Consider the following 15,946-nt stretch of genomic DNA (forward strand, 5'->3'; position numbering starts at 1 on the left):
AGTCTCTGTTAATGCATGTAAAAACTCGTATCACCGCCTTGTGGATTTAGGCCTTTTCCAACCGCCTGGATGTCAGTCATAGTACTTCATCCCTCAGCGCATCTACAGTATTCTGTTTACGTGATTCCATAGTCTTGTGTTTTACACATCGACCTTTTACCAGCCAAATTCCAATCATTTTATTACGGCTTAATCCTCCCCCATTGCCCCAGGGCAAAAAAAAAAAATATTGTATGGATTAAAACATGTAACAGAGTTATAAATATATGGTTACACCCATATGCTAATTAGAGTGAACCCCGGGGAGCAACAGTCGGGTTCTGTTGTCCTTATGGTAGGTGTACAGTACATGTTAGGAGCTCCGTCATTAATTAATTAGATTATATTAATTTTTATCATTAACAGTACTGTTATTTACTTTATATTTTCACCGTCAGACCTTTGTTTTCACTTTTTATGCCAGAAATAAAAGATGACGTACCAAGTATTTAACATAACGCATTATTTTAACGCTATGATTTCTTTAATGTTTTACTTTAATATCAGCAAAATTATTTATTACTTATTGCGTTAAGAAGTACCAGCTAAGATTTATCTGAGAGCCAGATGCAGCCACAGGTACCATAGGACCCCCGGTGTACTGTATAGTATTTAATGTAATTATTTTCTGGTGATATCTGAAGTATTTTTAGCCAAACTTGAACGGAGAGCTGTTAAAAAAAGTTGAATCTTTGAAGGTTTCTATCTGGTTTCATCTGATTGTTTTCCCCCCCCAAAACTAGAAGAACATTCGTGATGAAAGTGAAGGTCCTGACCTGGTGCCAAAGACGTCCCTGGACTTTGGTAAGTCTTTCCAAATGTAATTGTAACTTTTCAACTTTTCATTTTGGTGATTCCAAGAACAGTTGGTCCAGTTTTCTCTTCCAGGTGGGGTATTCCTTGTAACCTAATAACTTTGCCTACTGGGTCTTGTTTTTATGTTTATGGTATTAAATTGTTTCTCTCCTTGTGGCATAAAATCCCCCTGTGGTGTAACAGAAAAAAAAAACACTCATTCCTTTTCTTGGTTTGTTTGTAGTCTCTGCTGATTTATGAGTGTCGCTCCTTCCTCCTAAAGCTGTTACGCAAGCAACTCAGCAACATAACAAACAAACAAACGCTGGCCTACTGGGAGTACCATTTCCACCAGCTGGACAGTGAGGGGCGCTGTGCACATTGGAAATCTCAGCCAGTGGCTGCTGTTTGCTCCGGGCAGTGAAAACACAGGGTGGAAGCATGTAAGTTGTGTTACTGTTAATTAGTTGAACATGTCATTCAACTTTTTAAAAAAGTCTTTTCCAACGATGTTGTGTTACGTAACTTACACTGTTATTCTTTCATGGCTCATTAACTAAATGTTCCCATGGAACATTAGGCCTCATTAAAGAGCTGATGGTACTTTTTATGTTTTTGTTCGCTGAATCAAACACAAACCGTTGTATCACGTTATTACCTGTGAATCACACCCAGGCTTCTGAGTACAGTTGTACTACGGACGTGGGGAGTATTTCCAGCCGGTCCTACCTGTTCAGCTCAGGCATGTTGCATAGTAACGGAACTGTTTTTCTGAATTAACCTTTATTATAGCCTTGGAGCTCAGCACGGGGGCCATACAAGGATAATGATGATCACAGTAACTGCTGTGTTCCCATGCATGACAGACGGCACGTTCAGGTTAATCCTGAAGGTCACAGACAGAAGTGTGTGGACTGGTGGGTTTTAGTTCTTTCAGTTTGAAAACTCTGTTTGCTGTGGCTCACACATGGATGGATAATCATGACCTCAGGCCTTTTTGACAAAACAAACAGAACGCCTCCTGCACGACCAAACCCACTGAGAAACATCATTAAATTTATATGAAGTCCATGTGAGGCGCTACTGTCAGTATGAGAACAAGAATCACACCTAAAGTCAGTAAAACTTCTAGGACAGAGCAGGCGTTAAAGCACAGGTCGTGAAAAGTGGTGAAAATATCCCAAATAAATTTTAGGGTTTTTTTTGTTGTTTTTTTTGTGTTCGCCATGAGGTTCACATTTACTGTGTGTTTACAGCTCTTATTTTGTCTGCGATGAAAGTCTGTTCAAAGAGTGAACGTTCCTCCAGTGCAGATATTTCATCTGTAATGATGGTGTAAAACTCTGAAAATTACATTTATTTGTCGACCGCTGGTAATGATGGTAAAAACAACTTTATTACAGCCTTCAAAGACACACAAAAAATACTTTGGCTCCACACAAATAACGTTTCCGTTCCAGAGGGTACATATGAAGCCCTGGCTGCATTTGTTGACTTTGGAATTGTGGCAATGCTTTACGGCGGTGGTAAGGGCTCTTGCCTTACGACGAAAAGATTGGGGTTTGATTCCCAGTTTTTCTGTGTACAGTTGCATGTTCTTCATGTGCTCAAAAATGAAAACAGCATCCTGGATGTGAGATACTCAGAGGAGGAGGAGGAACAACAGGCAGTAAGGCAGCAGTCAGACCAGGGAGATCTGTCTGGTCCAAGTGAAATGTCAGCAGTTTGAGTTTCTTCTGTCAGATATAATTGCAGGGATTAACGCCTGTCGTCTTTATTCAGAATGTTTTCAACTCCTGCTAAGCTCCTTAATACAGTTAATTTATTCACTTTTAAGCAGTGCCTTCATGTCTTTTATTCCACATTCAGTTTGAGAGACAGATGTACAAGAGCAAGAAACATAGAAAGACAATATCCACCTGACGTGAACACTGTCGGTGAGCTCTGTGCTGGTGTGTTTGTGAAGGCAGAGGAGATTGAACCCTGGTGTGGATTAGATATTAATCAGATTCATCCTGATGGATTTGACTGATATTCTCATGTGTTTCCCTTAAAAAGATTTATTAATGTTGATTTATTTCCTGAAACTGCAGTTGTTTATTAATTGATTGAGTTCATCTACTATTTACAGAAGGCCACAGGTTCGTAGGTCTGAGACGTCATGACGTCCTCACTTTGGTCCAACATTTCTGCAGAACTTGAGTCTCTCCTAATAACTAATTCATGACGTGGTGTGAAAAGAACCGAGGCTAATATGTTGGATTGTCCACTGTGAGCCTGTTAGTGTGCACATTCAGATCAAAGCCCCACATTGTGACCCACAGCCACCAGGCCCGGTCTTCAGTGTGATGTATTTGTTTTGTCTGAGTCTCGGCCCCAGCTTTGATTTGCATTGTTTTCAGATCAAGTGACTGAACACACTGTGTTCCTCCTGCTTGTTAAATGCTAATGACACAGTGTAGCCATGCGTGTGTTCAGTTCAGGCCAGGTGGAAGTTGTTGGAAAGTGATATGTGCTGCGGCGGCTCCTGAACATCAGTGAACTTGGACCAGGTTCAAGTCTGTACATGCCATGATGTCAGACTGAGAAGGACCTCATATGCATGGCTAAATGAGGAGAAGGTCAGAGATCGGTATCTGGGGTGATTACTCAAGCAGCCTCCTCTTATAAATCCCTTCAGCTGTGAGAACAAATGACATCTGTTAACACGGTTCTTATCGCTCTTCTCCAAGCTGTACCTTTCTCTACCACCGTAACTAAAACTGAGAGAGCGATAGAGGGAGATCATTTAAAATTGCCACCTTTGATCCCACATTTTTAAAAGATGTTGATGAACACTGCTGAGGTGAGGCGTTCTTACAACAGGCTGATCTGGATATGAGTCATGTTGTCTTAGTCAGACTGAGAAGTTATGGCCCAGCTCTAATCGGACCTAGTCAAAGTGGATTAGGTTCAGACAGAGAGGCTGATAAAAGATGGTCATGGAAACATTCTGTTAATAGTATTCGTGGCATGCTTGGGTTGAAACCAAAGGCTGGATGAGGAGTGTTGCTTTTATACGGAGGGTAGGGAGGTATACACACCATATATCAACGCTTTATTATACACCATTCATCCTCCGGAGCGGCCTGGGTAAACAGCAGAGGCACGAAACCACAGTGTCTGCCTACGTGATCTCTATGAAGAAATTCTAATTCCTTATTTGTATCATTTGTTCCCAGTGAATCCCGAGCAACAACGACGGCAGCACGGATCAGCGCACACAACCGAGGAGTATTCCATGAATAAATAAAGGTAATGTAAATAAATACATGAGTCAACAGTCAGATATGGTTACGCACTATTACTGTAGTCTGGAAACAGTCCCAGTGATTACAAAAGGAGAAGAGCCAGACACCAGAAACTACTGGACGAATACCCTAGTAGTATTTATATTGACCTCACATGACGTCATATTTTAGATAAGTGCTAATTTCATGTTGCAGGTGAACCTGGCACCTTTTTAGACACCCAGTTTATAGTGTATCTAAATATAAAATGAAGTGGCACTGTAATCAAAGTTTAAATCCATACCAGGGCAACACAGTTGATTCATCAAATTCAATGTTGATTTATGGCACGCAGTACTGCACTATACTTACCACAGTATAAATACTCTTTCCTTGGAAGTGAGTCAGGTACCAGTCCCATTGACTCAGACATTTCTGAAAACGTGTTCACTCCAAGTCCACTCCTCTGCTCTTTGTAATCTTTAATTTGTACATTTAATTTGCCTTCTCATTTTAATCCACAAGGGGGAGATGTGAGGTGGAAAGCTATGCATCTAAAAACAAAACTGTACTAAAGTTGTTTTTTAAATTACATTTTAAATTTAACATTAAATTTAACGATAAAATTGAACTTTTCAAAATAGGGTACGTGTGCCATTTTTGTTTCCTGGACTCCCTCTAGTGGAACAAAGAATTTTAGTACCTATACTTTGGTTGTACTTGAAGAGCAAATTTCCTTTTTTTAGTGGTGGCATGTGATGTAATAATAACTGCCACTGCATGTTGATGTTGATGATGTCACAATCATAGAAAAAGCAGCCCTACAGGGCAGTCTGGGTTTTAGCAGTATTAATGCTATTTATTCATTTTTTGGGTAGATTTAACTCAGTCAATCTACTGAGGGAATATTTGCTGCTTTCTAGTATTAAAGTAATAAAAATACTGCAGTAATATTCAAAGGGTATTAAACAGTGACAGCTCCAGTAACCTAGGATGAAATATAATAAATATCATTCCATGGTCATGATAACCATCGACCCCTGCGCTGGTATCTCTGTGGAGCATCAATAACACGGGCTGATAACGCAGACACATGAACAGTTGACGCACGCCGACCAGGCAGCATCTCCACAGCCATATCCTGTCCACAGAGGACCATCTGAGACTGTTATTGGGGCAGTAAGTGAGGTCCGTTCAAACACAGAGGAGTCTCTGTTCAGCCCCCCCCCCTCCACCGCCCCCCCCGTCTGCTCAGAGAAAGACTGTCATTCTCTGGCACAGCGGAGATGAAGCCATTCATGAGCAGCGCTGTCAAATTTAGCACCTTCTGCTTTTTCTTTTTCACTACAAGAATCTAAGCCTCTGGGTTTTCCTCCATTACCGTTAAACATTTAAAAGAAAAACATTGCACAAAAGAAACATATGAATAGAAACTGTACCACACACACACATACATACATACATATATACATATATATGTATATATATATATGTCTATACCCCAGTCATTTATATCACTGACCTCCCCCCAGTGCTGTGTAAATCTTATCATGTAATGGAAAGTGTCACACCCAGTGTGCTGTACATTGTTTAAGTTAGAATAACTATAGAGCCAATATGGATCGTGTTGAAAAATCTGAGGTCAGAGGTCAGATCGGCTGTGGAAGACGAGAAACACCTGCTCACTCGCTCGTCCCGTTGTTCAGGCTGTTTGGGTCCTCCAGAGCCATTGTTGCATCCTCTCTCTCCCTCCCCCCCCCCCCTCCCTCCCCTCCCCCCCCTCTCCCCCCCCCCCCCCTCTCTCTCTCTCCCTCTCTCTCTTTTTCTCTGCCTTGATAGAGTTGTCTGACGAGCTCGCTGCAGCTGGACTAGGGAGGTGGTTGTAAAACTCTGGCATGTTTATTGAAGATCTTGTCTGTTTCCAACAGCAGATGTCTTGTGTACACTTACAGTACAATCCTTCAACACACATCAGTGTTAAGGTTTTTTCTTTTTTTTTCTTTTTTTTTTCTTAAATTCAGCAAACAGAAATAATCACCAATATTTGTCTTGTTTTGGTTGTTTGTTTTTTTTTTCTCTGCTCAGAGTAAGAGCCACGTGTTGCTTCGTTGAATTGAGCTTTAATGAACTCCTGTTGGCCACCACTGTAACCTGCTATTATCACCTCCGGGAAAAGTACATTAGGAAAAATAAATAGCAGTGATGGTTATTTCTTTTTAACCCAAACGCTGGGCTGGTGCAGATTAATCATGCATTGTTATCAAATGTCTGCCATGTGTGATTTCCCTGCCATTGTTGCTTATGTTAACCAGCCCTTCTTTTTTCCCTTTTTTCTTTTTTTTAATTCCCAAGTGTCCCATTCTACGCAGTGGGCTTGGAGTTTTGTTTTGATTGAAGACAGTGTTCTGCAGGAGACTGTTTACATCTGAGGCCAACACTTTATTGATGTTGTAAACATTGAAAACAGCATATTTTTGCACTTCAGGAAAGCAGCGATACGACAAGTTGCAGAGAGGCCACGCGGGATCGTCCCTCTTCTCCAGCAGCAGGTGTGAAAGTCACTTTTCCAAGTGACATTCCTTTTATTTTTCTCCTCCGATTCTCACTACATGAAATATGAAATTGCTCTACATTCAGGGAGTTGTGGTCATTTCTCCATCGCAGCTGCATTAAATACACTACGTCACAGGCAAACAGAGGAGAGAGAACACACTTGGCTGAAGAAAAAAACCCAAAGGGAAACAGATCGGTTTTCACTGGTAAACTCCAACAGTTGTGCCACACCACAGACATCAGTGTGTGTTTAAGGATTTGAAACAGATATTTGAGAGATATTTGCACGATGGTAGTGTAAATATTTTTGATGAATTGATGAAATTGTTTGATAGCCTTAATCAATTGTTTGACTGCAGTGCCTAACAACAACTTACTGTAAGCCTTAGCCCCAAAATACACCTTTAAAACATTAAGTGTTGGCATCTACACTACGTGCACCATGAAGTACTGTTTCTTAATTATACCCTGTATTTTCAAACCAACAGCATCGAGTGTTTACATTCCTGTTGTCATTTCTGTTGACATTTGTGTTTAATTCAAAGGCAGCTTGGAAAAACGACTTTTATATGTTGGCATTTATATACTCCTAAAGCAGCGCCTTCTGCTGCGCCTTCCTCTAAATACTTTCCTAGAATGCCTTTAATTAGTAGTAGCAACAACAAAGGACCTTATTAGAAGAATGCATTTGGACTTTATTTTTCCCTGCGGTTACTGGATGGGCTTTCTACCATTTGTGATCACACAGGGACTCAGATCAACAACCTGCCCCTGAACCTGACACGCATGAAAGGAATGTAGATACAATTAATGATATCAATTACACCTGTGCTGGGCCTGCTGTGACAGGCTCTACTGTCTGCTGGGAAGAACATACACTTGTTTGACAGTCTCACTGAGAGATGTCATGTGGCCTCCTGTGTGAGTGCTGATCCAAATCCAGTTTTTTCTTTTTTTTAATATTTATTTTTTTATGTTTCTTTACTGAAAACAGTTGTTAAAGGTCATACACGTCCAACAAGACAGGTCAAATTCTCCGTTCTTTTCCCATTGCAGAAATTGAAAACATATCTAATGGCATTTTCACAAGAATTTTTTTTTTTTTTACACAGCAGTTCAGAACAAAGCTGAGAATTTAGAAACTGTATATGTTTTCCTGTGAACAGAGTAACTTTGTCTGTTGACTCCTTAGAAAATACGTATACTTGAGCCACACATTAATATAATAAGTCCCATATATGTATACACATACTGTATATGTGCATATATGTCTTTGTGTCTATATCCAGTATATATTTACAGTCTATACAGTATGTATAGATATGTATACATATATGTTTACATATATATACATATATGTGTATATATCTGTAATAAAATAATAAATAAATGTGTACTATATTGATCCCATATTTTGGAAATTGTTGTGTTAGTAGCAGATATGCTATTACCAGGCTGCCCCTATATATATATGTATATATATAAGATGAATAAATATATATAAAGTTTGCATATATGTACAGTATGTGTGAATATATATTGTATATACTGACATTTCTGTCATCAAATACAGTTAGTTTTGACCCGCAACATCTTTTTGATTCTATTAGTTTTGGAGTTTTGTGAAATACTTTTCTACATTCTGTAAATACACCAGAGTACTACAGTACTACAGTACTACAGTAATTGTCTCTCAAATTCAAATGCTGATGCCACTGTTCACTCCTGCTAATCCCTGTGTTGTTGTGGATTGCAGGTCGACGACGAGGCTTGACTGAAGGAAGACTTGGAGTCTGTCTGTCACAGGTACTGTTTGACAATACTGGAGGAAAATACTATTGTTTCTCACTATGTTTACATTTTTTAAAGAACTCTATCCTCCATTGTTGTCAGTCCAACAGCGTGGTTATCATCTGTGGTTAATCCAGTGAAATGATTAGATTTAGCACTGTGACCATGACCAGCCTGTAATTTTCCTCCTTTTCTCTCTCTCTTATTTAACATAATTACTGGTTGGGCTCCCAGATGACCAAAATAATCAAAGCAAGTGGAGCAGAAAAGACAAATCAGTGCTTGGTTAGAAATACACACAGAATAGTGTAAACTTGTAGTGGACAAATAACGAGAGGAAAAAAACGATGGCCACATCTGCAAGTTTTTGTTTTGTTTTGTTTTTTTCAACCACTGCTGCTGAAGATTCAACCTCAGTGTGGTTAAAACGTTTACTCATGCAGTTCAGTGTCTGTTTCTTTTCTGGTATCACATCCACACAATTAAATAGTATTTATCTTATTGTTCTTTACATTTCAATTAGAGGACAATTACAAACGAATCAGTGAAAACGTTTAAACTCATCTTCTTGGACATGGAATGTGGTTTACCTGATTCAGGCCTCACTGTGACACACTTTTCATTTCAGTAAATTAATTTAATCTGCGCTCAAATCTCTCTCACTGTTGCACGGCTAGTTTTGCCAGTGCTTTGAATGTGCTTTTAATTTTTATATAAACATTTAATTCTTTGTCGAGATCGGTCCAGTTTTGCTTATTGAAAACCCAATTCAAATCCCACATATGTGACATCTAAGGATTCTGAGGTTTGAAGAAACGATGCGTTCACATCCCTGCTCTGGAATATTGTTTATTCAGCAGTCAGTATAGAATGTTAGATAAAACATTTTTGGCACAGTTGCTTGATAAAGCAGTCCCTTTTTGTGTGCTACTCTAAATAAATATGCAAAACCATAATTTACGTCCCAAATAAATACAATATAAACTACATTTAAAAAAAAAGATGCACTGCATCCACGCACTGCAACTTTTCAAAAACCAAAAAAAAAAAGAAAACCCACAAAATTCGTTGTACTTCAGGCGAACATTTGCAATGGGTTTAAACCAAATACAGAAAGAAGGTTAACGATGCTTCATTATAGGTTTTAACAGCTTATTTTCCCTTAAAGATCTACTAGGCAACACAACACAGAGGCATGGAACGGGCCAGAAGAAGTAGTACTGAGGGATACATATACTGGATGGCTGCAAACACATCTTCCAGCTCATGTTTCTACTTCATGATGATTACAGGTTATTAGAAGAGATCAGATTACATTTGAAATATTTGCCAATCGATCACTGCAGACAACGGTTTGTTGACGAGGGACAAACTGATCTGAGATACGACTGAGTGAATGAATCATTCAGGTGGAATCGACTCATTATGTTGGACAGCTGCAGACGCAGGTTATTTGTAAAGACTTGTAACGAGTGTGAGACTGAGTTTGGAGGAGGAACACACTCTGGTTGTTAATCTACACGACATGGATAAATACGTCACAGAGTACGAGTGGGTTTTTACACCTGGAGCTACAGAAAGGGATTTCCTTTGATCAACATATCGGTACCAAGGACACATCTTTTCACCTGTGTAATAACACTGCAGTAAGTAACAGTACTGTACGCAAAACCGGTAAGAAGGTAACAGTCAAAGGGTTCAATGTACGTTCTACAGACCGGGGGTGTCAAACATAAGGACCGGGGCCCAGTACTGACTCTGCACATTTTTCAATCAGGCCCATAAGTTATTAAACAAAAAGTTTAAAATATATGTTTATATTATGTTACAATGTTCATGTGTACATTTTTATATACTTACAAGAGAGATAATTTACTCCCACTTTATTTTTATACCACGTCAAAGGTCTGTTCAGGTGGTCGTACTTTTAATGTACATTTGGAAATGTATCTGCTACATATTCATCTTCTAGTCCTTCATACTTTTCAGGTGGGGGTTTGTGTGAGGGAGGATGAAGGGGGGAGGAGGCAGGGTGCTGGAGCCAATTACAGAAGTCATAGGTGAGTTCCCGGGGGAGGAGAGGGGGTTACCACCTACACAGTCTAAGGGCATCACAGCACAACGACACAATCAACTCACATTTATACTAACAGTCTGTTTAGAATTAAGACGTCAACTAATCCATGATCGACATGTTTTTCTTATGAACCTGCAGAACCTGGAACACAAGGGGAGGAGAACATGTAAGCTCCAGACAGACCAGGGAATCGAACCAGCCATCCAACTGTCCGGTTGTAAGCCAGCCTGTAGAGTACTAACCACTGCTGTACCATGTGTGACCTGCTGGAAAGGTATGACAATTTATACTGACTTCTTGTTGCTGATACTACTGTATGTTTTCATATCAAAATACCTGTGGGTAAATACTAGTAGATAATATTGTTGAACATTATTTATATTTCTTGTGAAATGTTTGGCAGAATTAGATTTTATTCCATGTTTCAGTTTTGGAGTAAAATGGTCAAAATACTGTTGATGAAGTTGTTGTTCTTATGGTTTTATGACACCCCCGCTCCTGGCCGTGTATAACAGGACATAGAGTTGCCATTGGTGAATTTTATTTGAACATGTGTTGCATTTGTAGCTCTGTGATTGGTTGTTGTCCCCAGTGGACTTATGTGGACGTGGAGATGTGCATGGACATGAGGTTCAGTAACAGTATCGTCTTGTGCCAGTGCTAAATCACAAATACTGCTATTGTTATTGACATGCAGTCAACAGTGTTGCTACACAGAGAGAAAAAAAAGGTTTATAGAAACAGTCATTTTCTGTCTTTTGCACAGAAGAATCCACAGAAGGGAAACGGCACCAGTTGTCCGTGAGAACGTTCTCTTCTTTTTTTTTTCCTCCCCATCTTGAGTTCAGATCCTTGTGTAGGTTTTTTTAACAACATTTTTGTTCCAAAAATGCCTGAGAGCAGCATGAAGAATCATCACCGGGTCATACACACCCGCAGTTCTTTGCCGACACATTGTGTATCGTGTGGTAGCGGCTCTTATTGTCCAGGAAGGAAAAGTTTTTCTCGAACGCGGTCGGTCGGCAGCAGGGCCCTTTGCTGACCTTGTCTCTGCGGCCCTTGAAGCCCGCCTTCATCATGTGCTCCATGGTGATGTCGTAGTTGTGCCGGTGGGCTGTACACTGTCCACTGCAGTACCGCAGCAGTACCGTCTCGTCACTGTCGTACCCCAGACCCAGTTCACTGACTGTTAGTTCCAGTTCCCTGACAGAGCAGGGTCTCGGCCTCCGCGCTCTTTTAGTCCTCCGGGCCAGGCTGTCGCCCAGGCGCCGGCTTTTCTTCCTCTTTCTGTCCAGTAAAGTCCCAACCATATGCTTCAGTTCACCTTCAGTGAAACTTTGGAACATCATGGAAACTGTCGAAGAATTGAAATAATAAACAGTTATAAACAAGATAAAAAAAAAAACCAAACAAAACATGCTGTTATTAGTGAAGAATGTTTTATTTAGTCATTAAACAAAACCATGGCAGCTGCAAAATCATTGTTCCCTCACATAAAAGTTAGAAAATGTCTTAATTGCTTCTCAGTGAAGTCATGGGAAACCACTGTGGGCATGTCATCCTAGCTGTTCGGAGACTCGGTGAGCTATGAGGTGCTAATTGACTGCAGGTTATTAGCATTAGAAAACTACAGTAAACTGCTGAGACAGGTAATAGGTTTTCACACAGCGTTCTATCTCAGTTGTGGGAAAGAAGGAAGAAACCAGCATCAATCTTACAGTCAGAGAGGAGAGAGTTCATGTTGTCTGCTGAGCGGGAAACCCGACGCGGACCACCCATCTGCATCAGCTCAGCAGATTCTGCTGAGGGTGGCGCCGACGAGGATGAGGTGGATGGCTGTGAGGTCCTGGCTGTTGCTTCTGAAGCTGTCGATGTGAGTGAATACTTTGTCCTTGGCCTGATCTGTCCCAGAGTGGCCATGTTTTTAAGGAGTAGGATGGACAGGGCTGCACCACAGAGCATGAAGGCAAAAGTGGCACCTTTCCATAACTTCATCTTAGAACGTGGAGTGGCATTGAAACTCTGTGGACGGAGGTCAAACACATAAACATCAGCTTCCAGTCATGTAAACCCCTTTTTCTAAACTGGTCTCATAATGAGCACACAGAACAATGTTGTAATCGTTGGCTTTCAGTGACCCCGGCTTTGAATCCACCTCTGTCAGCTGAAGCTTTTCTTCCTCTGTCAGTTTACCTTTTACTGATTCCACTGTCGGATCACTTTCACTCTAAGTGGGTTCATGATCTGTTAGCTCATCGGCTTGTGCTGACACTGGAGAATGCAGTGTGTGTTCAGTGTGTGCCGTAGCAGCGGAAGAAGTTATAAATATCAAATATCTAGTTACAAATATCTGCAAAATATAAATTTTCAACTATTCTAATTCTAATTAGCATCACTATAACTAATCCATGATCTACATATTTTTGTTTTTGTTATGAAGCTGGAGAACCTCGAGCTCGACCAGGGAATCGAACAAGCCATCCAAGGTGACGTGCCTGCTGTAAGGCAGCCTGCAGAGTACTAACCACTGCTACCACCTGTGTGTGACCCTGTGGAACGGTATGTCAATTTAGACTGACTTCTTGTTGCTACTACTGCTACTGTATGTTTTCATATCAAAATACCTGTGGGTAAATATTATGCAATTGTATTAGATAATATTGTTGCTGTTTCTAAGTGCTTAAATATTCCCAATATAAATGAAAATTCAAAATTGTTCTGCTTGGTTTTAAAATGACTAGTAAATAATATAACGTTAAATCATGTTTAGGAACAAAAATACATTTTCTGACAAGAATCTCCTATAGGAACCCTTATGCTACGCTATACAAGACATCAGTGAACATGTCTTATCTAGAATAGATAAGACATGTAACGTGTGTTCATCCCGTCATCTGACAACGACCCCTGCCTTTCAAACACAGACACAACACAAACTCTGGGCCTTTAGAAAATTGTCTCCTTCAGTTTTCTACTGAAGTGTGTGTTTTTTAACCAACATGTTTTTTTTTCATTTTTCATATCATGTCATCAGTTAAGCAAAACATTTCCCCAGTGCCGGAAATGCGATACTGGCAGCAGCTAACAGCAAATCCAGAGCAGCGTAACAAAGTGTTTTCCCAGACTGGACTGTATCGTGTACATATACAGACTGCTGCAGTGTTTACACTGGGCTGAGCTCTGTTCACTTCACTCAAGAGAGACAAGTTCAAATATATAATTTCGGGAACTTTTGATTTCCAGCATGTTTGTGCACATTTTGGACTAACTGGACTGTAAGCATACAAACGAACAGGTAACACAAACAAAAACAGAATTAATTCAGACTTCACGGCACTCTTCTCTCCCGTAAGTGAATGTTTGGAGCTCAGCACAGAGTGAAGCAAAATAGAAGCTGCACACATGAGCTGCAGCGGCATCAACAGCACGTAATCAGGTGTAACCAGTCCAATCAAACAAAGCTTGACTCATCACTCATAAGTCCATATGGGTTTGACGTGGTTAGCAGCCCCTGCAGGATGGAGGCACAGAGTGGTTTTCGGTGGAAGAGTCAAACATTTCAGGTCACAATCACAGTAAAAAAAAGTGAATTGTGTAAATGTTGCAGAAAGCCACTTCCTGTGGCATGTGATTCCATTTTTGGCAGTTTGAGGCTAAGTCAAAAAGTTTTGAGACAATGAAAATAACACATTTAGTTCTTTCCTTCACTGAAGATAAAACACTTTTACAAGCGGTGTTTACATCAGAGAATTCCTTCTTTGTGAAATTCTGGTGATTGTCTTTGACAGTTCCTTTCAAATTTTCTTTTTAGTTTTGGGAAAAGAAAAAAAAAAGGAGAAGGAATTATATCCAAATCTGTTAGATTAAATTAGGTTGAACTGTATTGATCCCTCACTGGGGAAATTGTTGAGTTTGATCAACATGTTGCAAAACTTCAAACATTGGACACTTATTAAGATTATATCATCTGTTGAAAAACTTTTTGACCAGCCCTCCAGTGAGGTTTTTTGTGTGTGTGTGAGGGAAAACAGATAGTATGTGTAGCAAAGACGGTGATGTAATTGTTTCCTTTGGCTGTTAATAAGTCAGTTTGAAACAATTACACAGTTCTTTGGAGGGAGCTGTTTCTCTGCGACGCTGACGAATGAGTGTCTTCAGCTTGGATCACCTTGATAAAACAATTAACACCTAAAGACGAATGAGTCCTGGGCTGTCTCAGTCACTGACACCAGGCAAAGACAGAAGAGTCAGCAATGATCTCATGTCATAATTGCTCCACTCAGAAACCCATTAGTTCTGTCTGCAGTCAATTGGCTCTAATAAAACTGCAGAGGAGCCTCAGTTTGCTCAGATGGCCGCAGAATTATCAGCTCAGATGTCCACTGATGGACCCTGCTGTCAGAGATATAAATATACAGAGAGTAAGAGGGGAGAAGAGGAGCTGCTCTGGTCATATCCAGGAGTCTTTTGAGCGAGAGGACAAACACAGCTGTTTTTCCAACAACAGTGAGACGCAGTAACACAGAGGACACACAGGAACGCCGCTGCAGAAGGAAAAGTCATCCTTCGAGAAATCAAAGTTTGGACGAGCTGAAATACGACTAAAGGATCACCCACACAGACACATGAGAGCCCGACCCTCACACAGCTTCACCGCCGATGTGCCTGTGCACACGCTGAGACAGGACGCTCCGTGTGTACGAGGCCCAAAACAAATTGGAGAAAATGTGTCCTTTCAAAGTGTGAAAAGGCAAAGATAACAGCCGTGGATGTCCTCACTGGATCAGTGTTTACACAGGAGGAGGAGGAGTGTGGATGTGAGGCATCACACACATATGCTTGTTGTCATCTGTCACCTGGAAGAGGAACCAGCTGAGTGAAAACAGACTGGGCCGCACTGGGGCCAAGTCGTGGGCCTGAAGCACTGGGTCAGAAACTTATAAAACTGGTCAAAGAAATTCCTCAGACATGATGTATCCTGAGATGTATGTGCTGTACAGTCCCAGCCTGACCCGCCTCCATCAACTGAGCTCTTGTTGCCTCTGAAAGATGCTACTATTTCAAATGACACAATAAAACTGGAGTTTTCAAAGGAATAATTGGAGCAGTGGCCGCAGCAGCTCTAAGCTGGCTGAAGTGTAATCACACTTGGATTGGCACTTGTGTCCCTCCCTCCCCCTCGCTCTCCCTCCTTCTCTCTCCCTCCCTCCCAGGCTAGAGGGACACAGTCATCAGACGGTCAGAGCCTATGGAAGATGAAATAAAGATCTATCAAAACGAGGATAAGAGAGGTCTGTGATTAAATTTCCTCAATGTCCATGGCAGACGGAAGGAGGGGGTGAAGGGACGTCTCGTCCTCTGGCTCGGAGTTTGACCCTCGTGACATGATTAGAGAGAAAAGATCAGAAAAGCACCAGTGAAG

The 15,946-nt window shown here is 40.8% G+C and overlaps 1 protein-coding gene and 2 long non-coding RNA genes across 6 annotated transcripts in view; 2 read left to right on the forward strand and 1 right to left on the reverse strand.

Moving 5' to 3' along the window:
- Positions 1-380: 380 nt before the first annotated feature.
- LOC112486273 (uncharacterized) lies at positions 381-10,725 on the forward strand. The gene is made up of 5 exons (XR_003048677.1): positions 381-843; positions 1,079-1,277; positions 4,056-4,128; positions 6,589-6,652; positions 8,413-10,725. It is a non-coding gene; the product is annotated as an uncharacterized LOC112486273 (long non-coding RNA).
- Positions 10,726-10,734: 9 nt separating this feature from the next.
- Positions 10,735-15,946, forward strand: part of LOC112486274 (uncharacterized) — a 10,870-nt gene continuing 5,658 nt past the window's right edge. For 2 of the 4 annotated variants that reach the window (XR_003048680.1, XR_003048681.1), the window contains exons 1-2: positions 10,735-10,798; positions 12,965-13,083. This is a non-coding gene — a long non-coding RNA (uncharacterized LOC112486274). Of the gene's footprint in view, positions 10,799-12,258; positions 12,398-12,964; positions 13,084-15,946 lie in introns of those variants that run through there. The other 2 variants (XR_003048678.1, XR_003048679.1) reach the window with 1 other exon arrangement.
- Positions 10,806-12,971, reverse strand: LOC103396483 (neurturin). Its single transcript, XM_025052350.1, has 2 exons — positions 12,243-12,971; positions 10,806-11,878 (listed from the first exon to the last, which is right to left on the reverse strand). Exons 1-2 carry the CDS (start codon positions 12,517-12,519, stop codon positions 11,448-11,450), a joined length of 708 nt encoding a protein of 235 aa, XP_024908118.1. The 5' UTR covers positions 12,520-12,971; the 3' UTR covers positions 10,806-11,447.

Source organism: Cynoglossus semilaevis, chromosome 20, assembly GCF_000523025.1.
Source record: "Cynoglossus semilaevis isolate Cse_v1.0 chromosome 20, Cse_v1.0, whole genome shotgun sequence".
In the NCBI taxonomy this organism is placed as follows: Eukaryota; Metazoa; Chordata; class Actinopteri; order Pleuronectiformes; family Cynoglossidae; genus Cynoglossus; species Cynoglossus semilaevis.

Bases quoted from the DNA above. Each gene is read 5' to 3' on its own strand.
- LOC103396483 (XM_025052350.1), bottom strand. From the start codon at position 12,519: ATGAAGTTATGGAAAGGTGCCACTTTTGCCTTCATGCTCTGTGGTGCA. The intron at 11,879-12,242 runs GTAAGATTGATG...ATTCTTCGACAG, and splicing joins GAACTCTCTCCTCTCTGACT to TTTCCATGATGTTCCAAAGT.